General features: G+C 33.6%; 4 protein-coding genes across 4 annotated transcripts in view; 1 reads left to right on the top strand and 3 right to left on the bottom strand.

Moving 5' to 3' along the window:
* Positions 1 to 5,628, bottom strand: part of LOC130614866 (protein fantom-like) — a 28,943-nt gene extending 23,315 nt beyond the window's left edge. The window contains exons 1-8 of the mRNA XM_057436331.1: positions 5,454 to 5,628; positions 5,051 to 5,151; positions 4,033 to 4,076; positions 3,483 to 3,538; positions 1,310 to 1,404; positions 958 to 1,038; positions 800 to 888; positions 644 to 685 (exon numbers count right to left, since the gene is read on the bottom strand). Coding sequence (XP_057292314.1) covers positions 644 to 685; positions 800 to 888; positions 958 to 1,038; positions 1,310 to 1,404; positions 3,483 to 3,538; positions 4,033 to 4,076; positions 5,051 to 5,151; positions 5,454 to 5,466 — 521 coding nt within the window. The 5' untranslated portion in view covers positions 5,467 to 5,628. The remainder of the gene's footprint in view (positions 1 to 643; positions 686 to 799; positions 889 to 957; positions 1,039 to 1,309; positions 1,405 to 3,482; positions 3,539 to 4,032; positions 4,077 to 5,050; positions 5,152 to 5,453) is intronic.
* Positions 5,629 to 6,806: 1,178 nt separating this feature from the next.
* On the bottom strand, positions 6,807 to 7,822 carry LOC130614872 (ubiquitin-conjugating enzyme E2 W-like). Its single transcript, XM_057436337.1, has one exon. It carries the CDS (start codon positions 7,473 to 7,475, stop codon positions 7,011 to 7,013), a length of 465 nt encoding a protein of 154 aa, XP_057292320.1. The 5' UTR covers positions 7,476 to 7,822; the 3' UTR covers positions 6,807 to 7,010.
* Positions 7,823 to 11,363: 3,541 nt separating this feature from the next.
* On the top strand, positions 11,364 to 12,055 carry LOC130613448 (uncharacterized). The gene is made up of 2 exons (XM_057434791.1): positions 11,364 to 11,873; positions 11,984 to 12,055. Exons 1-2 carry the CDS (start codon positions 11,364 to 11,366, stop codon positions 12,053 to 12,055), a joined length of 582 nt encoding a protein of 193 aa, XP_057290774.1.
* Positions 12,056 to 15,498: 3,443 nt separating this feature from the next.
* The window catches only part of LOC130614868 (coadhesin-like), a 70,993-nt gene continuing 64,271 nt past the window's right edge, over positions 15,499 to 22,220 (bottom strand). Inside the window, exons 2-10 of the mRNA XM_057436333.1 lie at positions 19,989 to 20,053; positions 19,590 to 19,875; positions 17,928 to 18,112; positions 17,338 to 17,514; positions 17,072 to 17,248; positions 16,806 to 16,982; positions 16,540 to 16,716; positions 16,043 to 16,319; positions 15,499 to 15,961 (exon numbers count right to left, since the gene is read on the bottom strand). Of these exons, the coding sequence (XP_057292316.1) occupies positions 15,667 to 15,961; positions 16,043 to 16,319; positions 16,540 to 16,716; positions 16,806 to 16,982; positions 17,072 to 17,248; positions 17,338 to 17,514; positions 17,928 to 18,112; positions 19,590 to 19,875; positions 19,989 to 20,040 (1,803 nt within the window). The 5' untranslated portion in view covers positions 20,041 to 20,053 and the 3' untranslated portion in view covers positions 15,499 to 15,666. The remainder of the gene's footprint in view (positions 15,962 to 16,042; positions 16,320 to 16,539; positions 16,717 to 16,805; positions 16,983 to 17,071; positions 17,249 to 17,337; positions 17,515 to 17,927; positions 18,113 to 19,589; positions 19,876 to 19,988; positions 20,054 to 22,220) is intronic.

Raw genomic sequence — 22,220 nt, 5'->3', positions numbered from 1 at the left:
AAGAATCTAATTTCAATTTAGACAAAAAAAACCCAAAACGTTTTGTGGTATAGTAATATGGTGAATATTCATTAAATCTTCCTTGTCAACATACACATAAATGTTGATTTACAAGAGGTTTTTTTTAAAAAAATGTTTAAATTGTCTGTGCTATAATTATCAATCCATTAGTATTATTTGCATTGAAAGAAAATGACTAAAACCAGAAAAATGTACTTTTTCTATCTTCAAACCTGCCTAAAAACTTATTATTTTATATACCGTAAATGTGTTAATATACACCCTATGGAATACCCATCTCTAATAACACTCCCTAAAATTTGAACAATACCTTCCCTCTTAAATAAATAAATAAAAAAATAAATAAATAAATAAATAAATAAATAAATAAATAAATAAATAAATAAATAAATAAATAAATAAATAAATAAATAAATAAATAAATAAATAAATAAATAAATAAATAAATAAATAAATAAATAAATAAATAAATAAATGCCTCTCTTTGAAACCATAATTTTTAATTTTCTTCCATTTTTGTTTTAAATAAACAGAAAATTAAGATGTATTACACTTATAATTATACTGCAATAATATAACAGTAAACAACAAAAACGAAAAATCAAATAAACAGTTTTCTTACCTTGGTTGAGGAAGTACTGGTGGTTGCCCTTTGGCCGAGTCTCTGAATAACAATGCAAGAATATCACAGAAAACAAAGGATGAAAAACTTGCCTTAAACATAGAAACAACAGAACAAAACTTGACGGTACTTTAAAAATGTACTTGAATTTTTTACCTTGCTGGAGTAGGGGAACCCTGTACACGCATTTGCTCTCTAATTCTTTGTTGCTTCTGTAAAGATATGCCCTTTTTAGGCGAAATCCCCTGAAAATAATATCTTATCAGTAAACTTTATAATATTAATAACAAACTAACAAATATTAAAATATTTACTGTGTTAATTCTTGATTGGATATGATCATACGGTGTTGTCTTTTTACCATGAGTTTGTAATTGTTGCCTAGCAACCAATAACTAAAAAACAAAAATAAGTTTTCTAAAAAAATTAAAAAAGGGTTGAAGAGTATGGATACACTAAAAATAAACAAGACTTGGGTGAAAATGTTTAAATGTTATTTGTAGCAAAAAAAAGAGTTGAAAACAAAACAATCTAAATTTGTCATTAGCAGGTGAACAATTAAGCCAGGACCATCCAAATCATTTTAGCAAATAAAATGATATAAAAAATAACTGTGCTAAAATTAAGAATGAATGACAATTTAAAGTTACTGTAACGTTGACTTACTTTACTTTTAAGTTGATTGTTTTGTTTTTCAAGCGAGCCCACAGTGACTTTCAATTCTTCTACTTTATCACGAGATTCCAGATCAGGAATTGCAACTGGAGAAATGACAAGGCATTAAAACACAACCACAACAAGAAGATAAATGTTGATCACTCAATATAGTGGTTGCCAATAAAATGTTTTTTTAAGGTTTTTAGTGACGTAATTTCTTGTATGTAGTCTCTCTAGCCCCATGAATATAGGCTAACTTTTATTAGTCTTTCGTAAATACTGCCATGAAGCATGGCAGTATTTATGAAAAAGGAAATCCCTTTTTAAGATGACCACATAATATAAATTATTGTCAGAAAAAGATTGTTCCAAATTTCAACAACCAACAAATGCTGTTTAAAATTTTGCAAATTCTAACATTGTACACAATGAAGATGTTCAATTCACATACAGTCACATCAGGGTCTTTAATTAAACTGTATATCTACTTGTGGGACAAATGAATTTAATTTTTTTATAGCTTAGATATTTACTGTCCTTGATTTAAAGAAATGAATATAAATAACATAATAATAATTTCCTTCTTTCATTGCACAAGAAAGAAGGAAATGAAAATTCTTTTGGTTTCTAGTTAAAGGCTCTACTGTGAAGACACATTTTAAAGTTTGTAAGACCTTAATTTGTTAGGAAAACATCAAAGACAGTCTTTTTTTATTTTTAATTTATTTATTTTTCTTTAATTGTCATAAAGCCATGAAGAAGACATTCAAGACAATGAAGGGGAAGAGATTAATCAGCCAAATTCTGCAAAGGTCAGTAAAAAAGAAAACAATGCATAACACAAAAAGTAAATTAATCTGTGTAAAAACAAGTTTAAGGAGCCAATTCACAGTTTGGTGGTAGTACTGCATGGATCATGTGAATGTTCCATCCCACACCCCTTTTTTTCACTTAAGACTTTACGGCTTGTTGTAAAATTTAATATGGTGGACTCTCTCTATCTTGACTAATCTCTGTCTCCTTCGACATTATTTGTGTACACTTTAAGCTATTTCATCTCTTTATCTCAAACTTCTTTATCTCAAATTTTTCTCTGTCTCAAACAAAAATCCTGTTTTCTTGCAACTTTTTCTCTCTACAACCGTAACTTTTTTGTATCTAAGGATTCATCCACACAGCAAATTGAACAAGAAAGTTAGAAAAATGAAAATTCGAATGCACAAAAAACATTTAAAATTTGAAGTTTGGATACAAACAATGGAATCAGTGGGTTTTGTTTTGCTCAATTGTTAAGATGTAAGCTGTCAACAGGAAATGTGAAAGCAAAACTCTGGTTCAAAAGTGCAAGTGTCCTGATAAATGGAGGATACAAGGCTCCTGCATACCATTGCCATCTCAAAGATTTACTGCTTCTTCAGTGATAGTGATGATACAACTACTATACGGATCCACATGTAGAAAGTATAAAACATTTTAGCAAACTTTTCATTTTCCTCTACGATAATAACCAATGAAACAACGCACTCAAAGTCACAAGGACTAATGGGATATCTTAGCAACAAAGGTGGACATATGAATAGACTTATTTTTAGCTTGTACGGCTATGTGAAAACGAGAGACTGGAATCTTTTATGCAATAAATCTTTGATACCCCCTTTTGCTTTGTTAACTAAAATTTCAATTTCAAACAAATTTCTGTTTTCTAGCGACTTTGAGATAGAGTGTCTATAGTAACTATAGTAAAACTTGTAAAAAAGAACAGAACAGTTAATTATTAAATTAATTAAGTTAATTAAATTAACAAAATAAAGTGTTTAACGTTTTTAATGTGTCCCTTACAAGGGATAGGAAAAAACATAAACTGTAAGAAAATCATTTTTTAAAAAAGCAAAAATTATGTCACACTCATTATGCAACTCTTCTTTTAAAGGGAATAACTGAGCAGGCCCAAAAAATGTCAAATCCTTTTAATAATAAAGGCAAAAAATTGCAAAAAAACCCGCCAAATATCACCTATGAAATTAAACAAACTGTTAAGGTCAAATTTCCTTATTTTTTACACTTTAGTGAGGAAAATACAATTTTAATCAAGAAATAGTGTAAAACAAAAATGCAAAGTGAATCCCTCTAGTATTATATATAACATTTAAACACTCAAAATTAAAAAGAATAGATAATCAACCTCCTTCTTCTAGCTTTTTACGGTCTTTGACCAGACGTAGAAGTTTTGTTGCCATCCTACAACAAAGTGCATATACAAAATATATTGAAATTATGGACACTTGCTAACAAGTTAATGGTTAGTCAGTTTATACACACAGTCTGGATTAGAAATATTAAGTTGGTGTGCAAAAAATTGCTGATTGTAGATAAAACCATTTTGCAGCTATGGTCTGGGAACACTGTAGGTCACTTGTTCCTGTGTTAAAGGTTATTTCGTTGCAACAGCGATTACAAAAAAGGTGATAAGGCAACTTGTGCCTTCTTTTTGCTCCATCCATTGTTGTATATATTTAAAGAAATTTTAACCTGTAACGTTTATAAAATCGTGAGATATTCTACCATCTACTACTCGTTAGAACATTTTAAAAAATTATATCTTATCAAAGGTGTTCTATTCTACTTGAAATGTTCAAATCTTGTAAAATTGCATTAAAGTAACTAAAAGCAGAAATAAAATTATGTGTTTAAGTTCAAAGAGCTTGACAAAAATTTCAAGCATAAAAACATACTGTTTCATCTTGTGTTCTTGTTTGTGTGTGTTCATCTTTAACTCCTAAAAAAATATAATAAATTATTACATCTTACCCTACGACTGAAGCCCCCCACTTAAATTCCCCAAATTAGTACAATAAATTTATCAAGTGTGACCTTGTAGTTGGAAAGTGGCCTTGTCAGACTTGCAACCATTGGGTACATAAGAAGTGCAGTAGTATTGGTGGAAGGTTAAGAGCTGACATTCAGTTTGTATGCAAGCCTTACAAAGGTGAGATTATAGAAAATGAAGTATTTCCAGCTTTAATGATGTACAACAGTGGCTCGTTAGAGATAGTTAAGAACTTCTGTTACTTAGGTGATATGTTGGGCTATGAGGGGGGGTGTTGGAAGAAGTGTTACTTGCAGAATAGGTTCTGCTTGGAAAAAATTCAGAGAGTTACTTCCTTTGTTGAGTAGCAGAGTCTTGTCAATTGAGTTAAAGGTAGGTTGCATGAGGCCTGTGTAAGAAGTGTTATGTTGTACAGTAGTGAGACATGGGCAGTGAAGCAGGAAGATCTTGATCGTTTAGAAAGGAATATGAGAATGGTTAGGTGGATGTGAAACGCCAGTCTGAAAAATAGAAAGTGTTCAGATAGGCTAAGAAGCAGGCTAAGTATCCGTGGAATTAAAGATGTTAACCAGATAAGAAGATTGAATTGGCTGGGGGACTTGGAAAGAATGGAGTGGGATAATTGGGTAAGAAAGTGTAGAGACTTGATAGCTCCTGGGGCAAAGCTCAGAGGCAGACCGAGAAAGACTTGGCAGGAGGTTATAACGACAGACTTGATACAGCTGAAGTTGAGTTTAGATCTAACACAGTCTAGATCAGATTGGGAGAGGGTCATTAATATACCCCGTCCAACCCATGCTAGCGCGGAAAACAGACGTTAAGCCGAGAATGATTATGATCATGATGAAATGTTTATTTTAAAGCGAAATCAGCAAAACTGCTAAGTACATAAAAACAACAACAGACATAACAATGACACTTACAGTATGTTCTTCACGCAATCTTAAGTACCTATCCTCCAAATCTTTCCTGCTTAAACTTATGACCAATTGTCTCTCCTTCGCTTCACTTATGGTTGGTCCATCTAAATAAAGTTAGGACTCAAGATGTGATAAAAAAAAAATTAAGGAAACTTTGTGCATGCCTTACAATCCAGAATCTTTCTATCAAATTTTTGGTTCTTTTGTCTTCTATCCTTTGAGTCCAATCAAGACACTTTGTGCAAACAATGAATCAAATACCAAAAATACATGCTCTATTTTATCACAATAAAAGTTTGCTAAACAAAATGTTATGATTGGTATTTTTATAGTTATTTATTAGCTATTTATTAGTTGAAACATATATATAGCCAATTAAGTGAAACATATATATTTAACAACTTACCATTTCGATCCATTTTTGACTAATTCTCGGGTATGCAGAACCCTATCTATTAGATTTTACATGTCTTTGTTTTCTGTTTTTGGATTTTTACATGTTATATTTACATGCTTATTTACCTAAAAATTTGAATGTAATACATAAAATAAAATAAAATGTATAGCGTTGATCAAAATTTAAACACCAAGAAAGTGTCATTCAACAAAATTTACTTGTTAAACTTAAATTTATAACTCTTATAATTTTATAATTGCTGTTTTTGTTTTAACCGAACATCTGACAGTATGTGTGTTTTAAACTGATGAGGAGGATAAAATAATAAAGCAAGGGTATCTCAGCCCTAACAGACTGGAATTTTGTCCCAGATTATTTTACTAAAATTAAGTTGGAAAAAGGTCTATTTTTTTTTCAACCTGAAATTCGAAAAGATATAATGAGATCACAAACTAGGCCAAAAGTTAGTCAGTCGAGATTTGAGATGTAAAAAGTCTTTATATATTGCATATGTTTTCTCTATGGAAAAAAAATCTGATTATATTTCACTGGTTTATGTCAAGAAAATGTGAAAGAAATAAGAAAAGAAATTTTTTTTCATTATTTTTTGTTGCTTCTCCAACAACTCAATACTGTTCTTATTCAACATTATTATTTTTTTGTGGGTAAAAATTTTAAGAATTAAAAAAATTTCAGTAGGCCTGCACCATTTCAAAACAAATTGCAACATATTATTTAACATATTAAAACATGCAAACCTCTTTTGTTGTGATGCTGATAATGGTTTTTTTAAAATAGAAAATTATTAAATGCAGAAAAAAAACATAAACAAACAAACAGTGAAACAGTAAAACAAAAATATAAGAAATAAAACAGATCCTAAAAGAATGGAAAAATGATAGAATAATAAACAAGGCACAAGAGCTTTAAGTTATTTTAATGAAATTTAGGGAACATAAAGCATGTGTTAGCACTTGTCTATCAGTGTGACATAAAGAAATAAAGTTGGAAAAATGTTATACATAAAATATGTTTCAAGATGTGAGGAAAACTGGTGTTGTGAGTTTAGTGAGGGAAGACATCTCAAAAGCATAGACATTTAAAAGGATAATAAGTTAACTTAAAAACATTCACTTAGCATTTATAATAAATTATAAAAATTATAATAAGACCACAAGATAAGTATGAAATTTTTTATATAAAAAAAAGTTTTGCATAATTTTACATAGTGTCATATGCAACAAAAGAATCTTTTGTGCACCTAAACACAAGTCTTTCCAATTTTTGCATCATTGTGACAAACTGAGGAAAAAAATTATTTTCAATGCTTAAAACTAGGTTTTAAAAAACTACAAACATGAATTAAAAATTATAACACATATCATTAAAATTAAAAAAGAAAACAATTTTTTTCACTCTATTCCTAATCCCTCCCTTTAGAAATTTTTATTTACTTGTATCCAAAGCTTCAACAAAAAGAAAAATGTGCACAACACATTTCAACATATCAATTGGATTCTTAGATTGACTATTTGATACCTAACCAATAAACGTGTGAAAGAAAATCTATACTTTGTCATCGTGAAACCACCATTTGGTTTTCTTAGGGTTTTTATTTGCAGTGCGCACATACATATTATTATCCGGTGGTAGCTTTTTTTCTTTACAGCTACTCAGCATACTCACTATACTTAAGCAAATTGATGTTACAGACATAGCTGGAGTCCAGTCCTCTGTTAAAATTGATAAACATATATGTCCATTAGTATATACATGTGGATGAATAGGTATATTTTCGCCAACAAAAGTAACTTGTGGAGAATCAAAGGGATAGTTATTTCCAAATGTAAATTCTAGCTGGAAAAGTTCCCCATCGTAAAGTGTTTCGGGTGCACCTTTTACTGTGATTCGCCATTTGTGAAGATTTGTCGAGATTTTATCAGAATCAAAAATAATACCATCAATTGGCTGCTTAGAAAGATCAAGCAACTCCTTTGTCAAACGTTTTGTCGATGTTGGAGGTAGTGACATTTTTGTTCAATATGAACATCTGATATCTAAACAACAAGCTACACAAAGTAAACAAACTTATATTTTGCAGTATTCATAAATATCTTCATGGCCAATGTACCTAAAAAATAATTGATAGTAAATTAATTAAACTAACTATATAGTGTAAAAAATAATCATTGGACTTGAGAAATGTATTGGTATATGGGGCATATTTTACAGCTTAAATTTAGATTGTGTTGCACAAAGACAACATGAAATCGAGTCTGTAATGTGTACGTCATCTATTGTGTATACCCTTTTTTAATATAAAACTAGCATAAGGTTTTTGTTCATGCTACTCCTACACTTTAGAAGTGGCATTGGATCACAGTTCCTACAGTTGTAACATTGTACTTTCGAAATTCCAAAAGAGTCAAAATTGAGGAAATTTCTAATTTTAAAAATATTATATTTTTTTAAAAACTTATTCTAGATAAAGGTTTTCGTGATCCATTGTTAGCATCTAAAACACAAGGTTATACTTCTAACACATTTTGTGATTTACTCACATACAACTTTCTGTCATTTAACTTGCATTTAACTAAATAATTAAAGATTTTAATTTGGTTTATTTTGACAAAACTTCCCAATTTTATTAATTTTCTTACATTTTGATTTTTTTTGCTTATAATATAAAGATAAGAAATAATCTTTAAGGTGTAAAAAAATACAATCTTAAATCAAGACCACACCGTTTTAAATGGAGCTGTTAGTTTCAATTAGCAGTGTAGCTTAGTGGTTAAACTCTGTAACTTTTGGGGAAATCGGGGTTTGATTCTCCTTAGTGACAATTCAATATGGCGTGAATGTTACCATAGCCCCAGGCTAACCTAAGCGATGGGAGGGAAAATGGATAGAGTTGTCTAGTAGAGCGCAGACCCTAACTTGGTCTGTGTAGCTCAAAATGAAGATCAAATATTCCAAGGAATGATAATAATTATATACAGGTTTATTGTTAGCACTTTTAACTAAGACATATGATGCTTTTATGGATTCTTTGCCTCCAATCCCCAAACACCTTGTAGAAAAGATTAAGAAGGGAGAGTACATTAATTTTGATTCTCTTCTGCCACCTTCTACTGCGTCTTCCTGTGCTTCTTTTCCCATGATGGGTGAGGGTGGGGAATTTGACATTAACATTAGTAATGTGGAGGGCACTCCTAGGATTTCGTTAGCTCAGAAGACCAATGGGAAAGGGAGGGTGAAAGATTTTAACTCCTGGGTGTCAGCACGGACAAATTATTTGAGGTGTGTGGTTTGTTTTCAACCCAATCTTGTACATCAAATGTTGATGTATCAACCGTTATAACTCAGTTTGTCTTCTCTTCTGTGTACGAATATGATCAACTGAATCGTATGCAACTGGCCAACAACCCTGCTAGTGGCAGATGGGACGTGGTTGACTTTGTTTAATATGTATCTTAGAGGTGCTCATTCATCAACGTCGTTCACAAACTCACTCCCATCCAGGTTAGGCAGGTGCTTTAGGTGTCAGGGCTCTGGGCACTTTGCTGCGCAATGCCCCAATAAATTCACTGGTCCAGCAGAATCATCAACACAGTTTCGGAATGTTCCAAGCAAATCATGGCCACCAGACAGACCTGCTTGCTTTTCCTTCAACAAAGCACTTCCTTGCCGACCAAACTGTTCCTATCCCCACTGTTGCCACTTCTGTCAGAAAAACCACCCTGTTATCTTTTGCCAATCCAGGTCCTCTAAGCTCAGTCCCAACTAATTTTTCCCCATACCCTCATTTGTGCACACACCGGTTAAGGTTCGGGTTCTAAATAAGTTTTTGTTATCCCACCCCAACAGGGATCTTGTAGATTTCATTGTATCAGGTTTTACCTACGGATTTAGGTTAGGATGCAGACAGAACACTCCCTTACCCTCGGTACAAGAAATAACAAAACTGCTTTTACTTATGAGAATTTAGTTGATGAGGCAATTTTAAAGGAATTAAACAGAGGCCACACTGTAGGACCATTTGACTTTAAACCGTTGGATAACTTACACTGTTCTCCTTTGGGCGCAGCACCTAAAAAAGATGGCACTGTCCAGGTAGTTCTTGACCTATCTTCCCCCAGAGGGTTCTCTGTCAATGACAGGATAAGCAAGGAAGACTTCTCTGTACAATACTCATCATTTGATGAAGCAATCAATCTCATAAAATCTTTAGGCCCGAACTGCTACATGGCTAAATTAGACATAAAACACGCCTTTCAGTTATGTCCTGTACACGCCGATGATTGGCATCTTTTGGGTACCTATGGAAAAACAGGTATTATTATGATGTGGTTCTGCCGTTCGGTGGAAGATCCTCACCTTTCATTTTTAACAACTTCGCGGATCTACTAACATCGATTCTAATTGTTATTATACTTGTTACTAATTTAAAACACTATCTTGACGACTTTATAACAGCCCACTGCACAAAATCTCAATGCCAATACGCTGTTGATGCCATTATCCACACATTTTCATTAATTGGTGTCCTTCTGGCTGAAGAAAAAATTATTGGACCAGTACAAGTAATCACTTATCTTGGTATTGAAATTGACACCATCAATTTAGTTCTAAGATTACCTCATCAGAAATTTTGCAATCTCATGGCAGAGTTGAGGAAATGGCACGGCAGGAAAAAATGCAAAAAAAGGGATTTGTTATCATTAATAGGGTCACTTTCTTTCGCTTGCAAAGTAGTCAAGAGTGGCAGAATTTTCCTTCGACGTTTGATTGACTTGTCCACCAAAGTATATAGGTTACATCATCATATCGACATTAGTGCAGAGGCTAGGAAAGACATAGAATGGTGGCTTGAATTCTTACTATCGTGGAATGGGGTTGCTTTATTTCACACAAACACCCAGGCCTTTTCAGGAGATTTTGAGAGGGTGTGTGATGAATAACATGCCCAAAATTCATTTGCGTGTGCTTTAGGCGTGCTATTCTGGTCAATTTCTCATAGAATATAAGATTTTAAGCGTGCTATCGACAGAACGCCTGAATCATTTCAGGTGTGTGGGCGTGTGCGCGTGCTATCGCACGCCTCTCATGAAAAGGCCTGAACACCATTTTGTCTAGCAAAGTTGACCTGTTCATTGATGCCTCAGGAGTAGGACTAGGGGGATACTATAATGGCCAGTGGTTCTCATTGCCCTTTCAATCTAAGAGCACTTATAGCATCAGCTTCCTTGAATTGTTAGCCATTGTTATAGCTACGTTTTGTTGGGGAGAAGGTTGGACAGACAACGAGGTGGTGTTAGGCACAGACAATGAAGCTATTGTGCAAATCTGGCACACAGGCTCATGCAAATGCAAAGATATAATGACATTAATCCGTCACTTATTCTTTTTTACCGCTCAACGTAACATAAATCTGTTGCTTTGTCATGTCCCAGGTTGTTCTAATATTTATGCAGATTTACTTTCTGGATTGCAGGTAAGCAAGTTCTAAAAAGAATGCACGAAAGCAGACAGGTGTCCCACAGCCATTCCTTCATCTGTTTGAAATCTATTGAAAAGTCTGTGAATTATTACTTGTATTCTTCCATTTCACCAAACACAAGACTAACTTATCGTTCTGGTATCCGGGCATACCAACAATTTTGTCAAAACGTCATGGTACCTATGTTTCCTCTTAAAGAGTTAACTTTACAATTTTTTGTGTCGTACCTGGCAGATTGCATTAAATTCTCAACTATAAAAGTCTATTTGTCTGGCATACAATATCATACCAAGATGCAAGGCTATAAAGAAAACATATCTTCAATGGCTAAATTATTTTACGTCATGTGAGATATCCGCAGATGCCATCCACATTCCCGTACTACGAGATTGCCTATTGCACCTATTCATCTGCACGAAATGTTAAAATTTATTCTGAAATCTAAATTTACTTGTCATGACAAAGCATTATGGTCTGCTCTCATCCTTGTTGCGTTTTTTGGGTTTTTACGTGTATCCGAATTTGTTACACCATCAAAAAATTTTTATGATCCTAAAATTCACCTGTCACCTTCAGACATTGAATTTTCTTCCTATGCAATCGTAAAGCTAACCATCAAGGCATCCAAAACAGCTCAATTTAGGAAAGGTGTCACAATTCGTCTTGCAATGATTGAACACCAATTTTGCCTAGTAAAAGCTTTAAGAAATTACCTGTTATTTTGGGGGGCTAAGGCTGGTCCGTTGTTTGTTTTATCAAATGGGGATTTTAGTTTCCGTATTGGTGGGGCCTCTACAGCAGCTTCGTGTGGCATTCCTGACTCAGCCATAAAAACACTTGGTAGGTGGTCCAGTGACTCTTACAGAAGGTATATCCTATCTAATAGCGCTTTGCGTAAGTGGAGTGGCAACATGGCTCGCCTTGATGCGGTGACTAAGTTGTGGGATGTCAATTTCTGATAATTGCGTTATAATGTCTTTATATAATTGTAAAAGGCTAATTTATAGGCACTTGCATGTGGTTTTTTTTTCATGTCAAGTTGTTAAGCCTGTTATGGCATGTTGAATTATCTTGTCGTAGCTCTCTTCAAATATTGGCTCATAGATCATGAATTTTCATTTGGGAAATTTGGGGTGCTGGGAAGCCCTGGGCAGCCACAAAGTGTAGAGATACGCGTGTACCCCTGGAAGAGTATGGTGCATTAAGTACAGGTGCGAGGAGATGAACGACGGTGCCCCACAGGACAGAAGACTGTGGAAATAACGCAGGGGGATGCGGCGCTGACAATCAGAGGTGGGGCACCAAGAGGTTAATAACAGGTGTGAAATGCATAAGAAGCTAGAGCTCATAGAGAGTAGGTTCTTGTGAGGTATGATAGAGAAATGGAATCACAGGAGAGAAGCTCCGGATGTGATTGAGAGAGTAGTTAAGCCAGAATACACTACTAGGAGAAGAGCTCCGGATGTAGTGGAGAAGAGCGAATTGATTGGGAACACGCACGTGAGCTTGAGACAATATCTTCTCTTCAGCCTAGCATCCTCACCCGATTCCGCCAAATTATCCTCAGTTTATTCTTACAAATTGAAATAAAATCTACTCCAATAATATCTACTCCAAGTTGGTGTTTTTTTGGGGGGAACTACAACAATTAAGTACAGGATGTTAAAAAAAAATTATCAATTAAATACTCTAGGACTCTCCATCTAAACCATGGCCCCTCCTGGAAATAATAGACAGGTTATATCCCTTGATTTTTGTGAGGCTAGTCATGTAAAATATGCACATCTCTCTATCACACTCTTCACAAGCCTGGGGGGAAACACAAATTGCATGTAAAATAGCTAGGCTGGTCAAAATATAACTACTACATTTCTTGGTCATTTGAAAGACCATACAATAAGAAAGAAGTGAAGTAATATATGCAGCAAAAGCTGAGAAAATTTCGAAAACGAAAGGGTTTGAATATAAAATAAAAGTAAACAAACAACAATCCCGACCGCCGTTTTTATTTACTAACAAATGGAGTTTCGTGTAAAAAATACACAAGTATTGACCGCATCGTATTTCAATGTTTATTGTTTTACGGCTTTAGCCGGTAGAAACTTTTAATTTTTTTGTCGCCGTTTTTACTATCGAGACCAGTGAAGTACGAAAGGGTACCAGTCTAGTGTAGTGGCACGTGAATTAATAGTTTTTGAGTGTTATTAATAGAACTACCCTGTTAAACGGTACAAAAGCTACTAAAACCTTTTATTTTTACAAAAAATCATTTTGAATTATTAATTTATGTTCAGTTGGTTTCGCCAGTTTCACCAAGCTACAATGGTCATTTGTTATTTTTTTTTTTGTGATCTGAAACTTTACAAGGAGTTTTAACAGGCTAAGATTTGTTTTAAAAAACGAAATAAATAAAAAATTGTTTTTATTGATTTTTATGTTTTATTTAGCTTTCATAAGATCGGTGTTTACAAAATTGAACTAATTTTTCACAATTCATATTTTTCTTTTCCCGTCCCGTATAGGCTGTAATAAATCATTAATACGCCGTAAAACTTCCTGCAAAAACTGTTGGCTTATTACTTCTAGTCTACTCTATCGGAAAAATTCTATTAGCCTTACTTTCTTTGTAGATGGTAAACTACTCTAGGACGTAAGTATTCATATTTTGTTGGATAAAATTTTCGTCACCGTCGAAGGTTTTGTCACTTTGTCCAACATTTTTTCCAAAAAGGTATATTTGTTTTTGGTACAAGTGGTTTTTAATAAAGTGACTTTGAAAATTTTAACTGCGCGAGAAAAATTGGATGAACATTTTTAAGAATAAAAGTGACCATTCTGTCTCAAATTACCTAGTCTTAGAAACAAATTCGCCCCCACCCCCCTCCACTTTTTTGCCAAGAAGTGATGTTTTTTTATAAGGTTATCATGTGTTTCAATCAATTTTTATTGATCAATACATACATATGCTGAGTCTGAGATCAACAATGCTTCCAGCTCGTTTCTACTCCATCTCGATTCTCAATTTCCACAAAGATAGAACTGACAAACTAGACCTGATCAAAATTGCCAATGCATTTGTTCAATCGGACGACAACAGAAAGCGAGTATTCGGAAAATTTTCGAAGGAGGAATGGTAGTTGTCATATACTATAGCCTTTTTCTGCATTATCTTTATTTTGCTTCGATTTTACTATTGCTTATAAAATATGGCGTTTCTATATTTCTATATATAATCTCCTGCATTTTGTGAAGGCTTTCGAGCGCAATATTTCGGAATTTGAAGTATTTTTTAGCCAATCCAGGGGGCTGAAAGTTTAAAAATTTCCTTCGCCTGTCGGCCCCAGCCATGGTCGGGCTTCGTAATACTGAATAATTTAGCCCCTCCACTTTCAAAATTGATCCGTTGGGCCTGGAAAAGTGATTTGATACAAGCTATGATATTTTATAAACCACCTGATAAACTAATGGAAGAAAATAAACATAGAAAATAACGATCAGGGGTGTTGTTAACACATAAGCATTTTGAAGAAAATAGGACCTTGTCGGCATCCAGTGTTGACCTTTAGCACAGCAAATACCCGTTACAATTTCTTTAACCAATGATTTTGCCTAGTTTATCCATAGGCCGTCTTGCTGCGGACAAATTCTTTCTAAGAGTGAGTAAGACAGTGCGACAGAAATCTGTTTTGTCGTCGCATTCTTTAAAATTTAGCAACAATCACATCGTCAATAATACGAAGTGCTTTTTTCCCTACAAGCAAAACGTAGGAAGTTTTTAAAAGAAGATGGTAAATCTTCCACAGCGCTAGAATTGTCTTCAAAAGCAGTACATATTTTTAACGTCTTCATATTGTCCGCTACATAAGATGTTAAAAATTTATTCTACACATACGTTTCAAGCTATGGTATATTCTTTAAACACAAATCCAACATGCTGATGTATATGTTCTGTCATATGTATTTTAATACCATTTTAAAGTTAACACCTAACAAGTCATTGCAACGTTTCAGTTGATGGAAACTACATCCCATCTCCAAATATTGTGCCAATCCACCTGTGTCGCCGTTCAGGGTTTTTTTCTTAGCTCTTTCTAAGAAGAAACTTTTTTATCAACCAATATAATGTGATATTTGTATATCCCTGATCGGTATTTCTTCAAGTAAAAGGATAGTTAAAGCCCTTAAAATGACTTTGATACGTGTTTTTATATTGATTATCACAACTGATTTTTTGCAGGTCAACTGTCTTGGATTTGTTGTCTTGGTAGGAAAACACGCTTGAAAACTTACTTAAAATATGGTTATAGTAGAAAAAATGACGCCAAATGAACCTTCAGATTTTACAAAGTTTGGATTGAAATCTATCACTTGATCATACCGATGGAGCAAGAATTATGTTACAAATGTGTTTTAATTGTAGGGATAAATTTCCGTCTGTTTATTTAGAAACTCAGTCAAGTTTTATGTTGTCAAACCTCTCAAGTTGAACATGACGTAGCATATTGGACGTAAGGGAGTAAGTCCGAATTTCAATGAGCGTTATCACAAAATCTATAATGTCCAGTAACGTTTAAATATGCCAAGAAGTATACAAAAGTGTAAATTTATGTATAATTTTATCGTACCGTTAGTAGATAAAATATAATAAAGCCAAATAACAGAAAAACCCGCATAAAAAGACAGTAAAAAAAATTACGACAAGGCAAGTGAATTCAAATGTTTTTATTTGCAAGTATATGACACTTCCAAGTACTTTGATGTTAAAAGGCATGGATTACCAAAAACTTTATTTGATGCCTTAACAGAACAACTGTGTTTATTCTCGCATCGTGACGTCACAACACGCTTTGATGATTTAGCGTGACAGTTTGACCGATGAAAGAATTTGTAACCACAATATCTTCTTGAAGTACGACCATAACTTGCACCACTAATGCGAATCCTCTTACTTCCACAGTTGATCGTCATTATTTTGTTCTCACATACTTGTTTATGGTGGAGATCGGTTTTTCTTGGGCTAGTATAAAATACATCATAAAAGGCGTTAAAACTCGTAAGTTATAAGACAGTTGACGCGTAGTGTGTGAAGAGTACCTACTTGCATGAATACTTGACTTCAAGATATTTAACAGTTCCGAAGCATGGATTGCCATAAATTTTGTTGGTGGCTTGAATAGAACATGATCTTTTGTTGTTGCACAAATTTGAAGTACGATATAAAGAGGATCGGGACCTACAATTCCGGCTGTAGTAGAATCTCCATTTACAATAACTGCGTGAAGTGCGTCCATACAACGCGGAATGAATTCTTACAACGTAATTGCGCGGACATGATATTGTAAGCCTTTTGTTTTGACATACTCTTTTTAGATGCACTGAAAAGAACAAGCTCAAGCGAAATAAAAATATATTAAATTTATTTTCGGTGCAATGCATTATTTTTTACTGTGTTTTATTTTTTTAAATGTCATATTAGATATTTCAACAAGATGTGATTGATGAAAAGACTGTTCTTAAGTAAAAAGCAGCAGAATGTGGTTTACCACGTCGGCAGTCTGCACCACAACATTCAAATGTATAACCGAGCTACCTTACCTGGACAGGGCTGTTGATTACAAACGCGTGTAGAAGAAGAAGGCCCAAGTCTTGTACAATCCAATCCACCATGCTTTGGGGAAGGATTTGTGCACGTTCTTGTTCTTTCTTGGCTACCACCTCCACAACGAACACTGCAAGTGCCATATTCGCTCCAGTTGCTGTAACCGCCATTTACTAAATAAGCCATTTTATTCTTATTAAAAAATAATAAAAATTTGCGAAGTTAATCTTCACGAACTGCGTCCTCTTAAGATAAATCTTACCTGGACAGGGCTGTTGATTACAAACGCGTGTAGAAGAAGAAGGCCCAAGTCTTGTACAATCCAATCCACCATGCTTTGGGGAAGGATTTGTGCACGTTCTTGTTCTTTCTTGGCTACCACCTCCACAACGAACACTGCAAGTGCCATATTCGCTCCAGTTGCTGTAACCGCCATTTACTAAATAAGCCATTTTATTCTTATTAAAAAATAATAAAAATTTGCGAAGTTAATCTTCACGAACTGCGTCCTCTTAAGATAAATCTTACCTGGACAGGGCTGTTGATTACAAACGCGTGTAGAAGAAGAAGGCCCAAGTCTTGTACAATCCAATCCACCGTGCTTTGGGGAAGGATTTGTGCACGTTCTTGTTCTTTCTTGGCTACCACCTCCACAACGAACACTGCAAGTGCCATATTCGCTCCAGTTGCTGTAACCGCCATTTACTAAATAAGCCATTTTATTCTTATTAAAAAATTAGAAAAATTTGCGAAGTTAATCTTCACGAACTGCGTCCTCTTAAGATAAATCTTACCTGGACAGGGCTGTTGATTACAAACGCGTGTAGAAGAAGAAGGCCCAAGTCTTGTACAATCCAATCCATCATGTTTTGGGGAAGGATTTGTGCACGTTCTTGTTCTTTCTTGGCTACCACCTCCGCAACGAACACTGCAAGTGCCATATTCGCTCCAGTTGCTGTAACCGCCATTTACTAAAAAAATAATAATATTGCGTTTTCATCTTTTCTTGCTATATAATAATTTTGCTCTTCTGGCCACGGTTATTAGAAATGTATCACACACCCCGATTTGATAAAGAAAACAGAAAGTAGAAATTCGTTCAGCGTTAATTTCCGTAAAATTCTCTATGTCTTTCCAAATGTTTCATTTCTCACTTTTTCTTACGTTTTCTCTCAAAAGGATTTTAGTAAAGAAGCTCACATTGTCATTTTTTTAAAAAAGAAAAAAACTGGTAAATTTAACTTTAATGGCTGTCCTCAGTCCTCACTTCTGCTTGGCATGTTTTCAAGTTTCAAATTTAAAGCTCGTGTACTTGTAAATTCTTCTCATGAAAATATTTTTTAATGCAGGGATGTGAGGAATTGTGAGAAACACAGAATCATACTTGGACAAGGCAACGTGTTGCAAGTTATTGTCATTTCAGTTGGGCCCAATCTTTCACAGCTTCTTCCACCATATTTGGGTGACGGATTAGTACATGTCCTGTTACGGAATTGTGCCCCTCCTCCACAGGTGCGGGAACAAGGTTGAGTGTTCCAATCTGTGTATCCTCCATCAATAGGCAAGCGTCTATGTTAAAAAACATGAAATCTAATTCAAAACTTTTTCACAAGTAATGGCATCTTGTTTTGTAGAATTAGACGTCAAGTTTTGCTACCATCTTAAAAAAGTAACAAAATGCAAGTTTTAAATAAATATCAAACTCTTGTATGTATATGTGTAAATTTTGCTGAAAACGAAGGTAACATTAAGAACGTATTCAGCCTGAATTCCATACCTCGATGATTAAATTTTTTAGTAAAACTGAACTTAACTAGTTTAGTTTAACAATTTATCTTAAAAACACTTGAAGTATATGTGCATGGCTCTTTCAACCTATAATTTTTAAACAATGACATTCAAATATACTAGAAATACTAGTCGGTGGCCCGTGAAAAAATTCACAGGTTTGCCTGTTCTTTTTATACCGCATCGCTTGCGTCTCGCTACTTGCGGTACCATTTTGCGTAGCAGACAGACAGACGTATACGGGTAATTTAATAACAAACAATGAATGCCGGTTTCGCTACTTTTTTGGAAAAACAAATAAAAAAACATTTGAGATTAAAAAAAATGTAAAAAAAGAACATCTATCCCCAGCTAAAAAAAAGGTGTAGACAAGCGTTTTGTACGAAAAAAGCGTGTAGTACGATTATTAATTCGTATTTTTTAAAATTGCGATTGTTATGGAATGTTTTCTTCATTCCCTCCATAATTGAAGAAGTAAAAGTGTACACACTTTTACTTCTTCAATTATTTTAATAAAAGGCTCCCTGCTCGTTAATATAAGCAGAGTCAAAAGTGTTGCAAAAATCAAAGTGACTACGATAGGGCTTAGCCTTAAGCTTGTCCTCATGATATTTTTTAAAGGAAGCCATTTAAATTGCCGAAGAGATGAAAAGCCCTGGTATTGATATTGCGGCCAGGATAAATAAAAATGTGGCTAAGAAGGATACTTTAATGGTTTAGATACATATCCAAATTTTATTTTTTCTTAGGTAGCCATAAATGTACATTTTGGTTTTTCGCTAAAGTGTCCGAAAACTCCTTGTCGTTTTACTTTAAATTGCGTATTTTTTTCTCAATGAGTTTAACATTACCATAGGAAGAATACTTTGTCACATTTTTTTAGAAAGCGAGTCGTTCGTTATTTATTTAAAAATTTGTGAAAAATTTTTTTTTGCTTGTTCTTTTGTGCATTGCGTGTTGCTTTTATTAAATAATCAAAATCTACATAAAATATGGCAAAATCTGCAAAATATGGCAAAAAATAGAAATATGTCAAAGTAGTTTGCAGCAGGCATTAATGAGCACGTGTGCAAAATTTTATCGAGAATCTCCACTGTGGGGAGGGCGGACGAAAAACAAAAATGTAAAATTATAGCTACCCGGAAAAAATTTAAATTTTATATTTATATTATATTATAGACATCTAATAAATAATTTTGTAAAAAAAAACGAACTTTCGAGAAATAATGAGTCTACTGAATACTTAAATATTACTTACTTGCATATGTAATCGACTTCCAAATATTTATCCGTTCCCCGACACGGGTTTCCAAAGATCCGATTGGATGCAATAATTGAACAACTAGTTTTGTCCTCACATATCTTTTTCACTTCCGACATGGATTTTGTTGAATGACAACGTTTGTTAAAGAAAAATTTCCAACCACAATAACGACTCGAGAATCTTCCGTACAAAGCAAACTGAATTTTTATACCAAAACCAGGCTGGCACGCCAGACGAAGACGCTTTGTTTGACATGCTCGTTTGCGAAAGAATGCAACACCTGTGAAAAAATGCAATTAAATTTCTTCGCAGTCAGTGAAACGACCATTTTGTCAAATTTCTCAATCTTCTTTTGCGTATGTATGTCTTCCTGTCGAACATAATAAGACTTACCTCCATGTGTGAGCACCAACAGAACTGCAACAAGTAACTGCCAAAGCTTCATATTTGATAGATCTAAAATTGATGAAAAGTCTGTTTTAACAACAACTATAACAACAGAATGGCGAGAAAAACGAAACGACGACAAAAAAAAAAACACGATGAAGAATGAGAATAAACGACGAAAACTAAAACTAATTACAAAGAATATCGACAACATAAACGAACAAGAAAAAAACAACAATAAACAGTGACACAAACAGTGACGACGACTTAACATATTATAAATACAAAGATAGAAGATAAGCGACAGCCAACGTAAGTTATATTTTATGCAGCATGTTTAATCAATTTGAAAACGCTTTGCAAACTTTTCTTATATAGTCTGTTAATCCTAACGAAATAAACACCCCTGAAATTCTACTATTTAGTAGTAATTTACAACTTCTTTTTTATTACCACAGGGGGAGCATTTTGCATTTTAATTTTTTCTAGAAAGGAAGTATTTTGTGAGATTATAAAACGTTCAACAAATAACCACAAAATTACTCCTTTGATTAATTAGAACCATCAATTACAAAAAAAAACATTCGTCTTGCTGTATCTCATCAAAATCAACCTATTTTCACATCTTTTGTATGTAGTATTATAATTAAACATTTTGTTAAACCTTCTATTCTTTGACGTACATAAATTAATTTTTTAATGCAGATAAAGACATTTTTTAATTACCAGTCTATCGCATGTAGTGGATCGAAACAATATTAATAAGATTGGAAAGTAATTAGTTCACTAAGCGGAAGAATCTGTTCTCCAACAACTACCAAAATTTTGAGCGTGAAAAAAACTTTCGGACAACTTTGCAGGATAGACAATGGTCATGTGTACGCAATTAAAACAACCTCGTTCTTAGGCCTCTCACCAAAGGGAATGTCAGGAAAATTAAAGATACCTTATAGGTGAGGATTTATTACCATTATCGGATTCATGAACATTTATATATTGTAGTCTTAAATAAAAGGGTATTCTTGATTTTTCAAATGTCGCTAAAAATGTCAGTCCAGTTGGACTAACAACATACGAATGGCTGATGGTGTAGCCTATGAAGTTATAGGGAAGTGTTTTTAACGATAAAATGTTAAACTTCTGCTTCCAAATTTTGTCAACAAGACAAAACCCTTGTGATAAAAACGATGATACTGATGATTTAGCTTATGAAATATCATGAGTTACTTACACTTTTAGATACTTATGATTTTTTATTATATCATCATAAGTTTCATGTGTGTCACTGTATTTACCTAAGGACGAGGAGCCATCACTATCTTCAACGCTTCCACCTGCAACCAAGTTTTTAACACTTTCATATATTTCAGAATTTTTTGATGGCTTCAATTAGTTTTAACTAGCTAGTTAACTCTCAACCTAGATGTACTTGTGGATAGCTACACGCTGCTTATGCCCGGATTAGTATTAGAAACCGACCAAGACATTGCCTAGCTAGCTAAAACAAATCGTGTAGAAAGATAGGTACAGATAGATAGATACTTGTTATTTAGTTTTCATTACTACTACTGAACATCAGAATACAAAGAAAGCGGAGCTAGCTACATAAACGAAAATACAGATAAAAAATTGCATGTATTTGCTATGCTAATTTAACAGATTCAACATATTGCAAGAATTCTGTTAGTGTTAAACTTCTAAAAAGGCAAGGGATTCAAAATAAAAACACAGAGTTATACTTACATGTAGCTTTACATAGAGTTAGCTATATTAAACCACAAATCTATGTTCATAAATTTTTTTTAGCAATATTGGAAAAAAGAAAAACACTGATAAGATTAAAATTATTCAAACACATGGGTTCAAAACAACGGAACTGGACGCTCTTCTAACTGTTATATGTCAGTGTTGTCTCCACATTTGTCGAGAGAATGTCTGTTTCGGAAAAAATGTTCAACAGAATCAAATTAGGTTACGACAAAATGTGTCTGTTAAACGTGGCATATTGTCTCGCCGCAGAAAAATATTGAAAGTGAGAAAAAAAATGAAAAAGGAAAATCTAAAAAGCAATTATTCTTATTGTTATTATTTATTTGTTTGTGTCCTCTATAAAAAATTAGATACAAAGACAAAATTGAAAAAGTTGAAATGAAACTAAAAGACTGAAAAGTGAAGTAATCTTGATAATCTCAAGCTTATAAGTTTTATTCACTTCTGGTTATTTTATCTATTCATTGT

The sequence above is a fragment of the Hydractinia symbiolongicarpus genome, chromosome 11, assembly GCF_029227915.1.
Source record: "Hydractinia symbiolongicarpus strain clone_291-10 chromosome 11, HSymV2.1, whole genome shotgun sequence".
Lineage (NCBI taxonomy): Eukaryota > Metazoa > Cnidaria > Hydrozoa > Anthoathecata > Hydractiniidae > Hydractinia > Hydractinia symbiolongicarpus.
The sequence above is the reverse complement of the archived record's forward strand: the minus strand, read 5'-3'. Positions and strand labels throughout refer to the sequence as shown.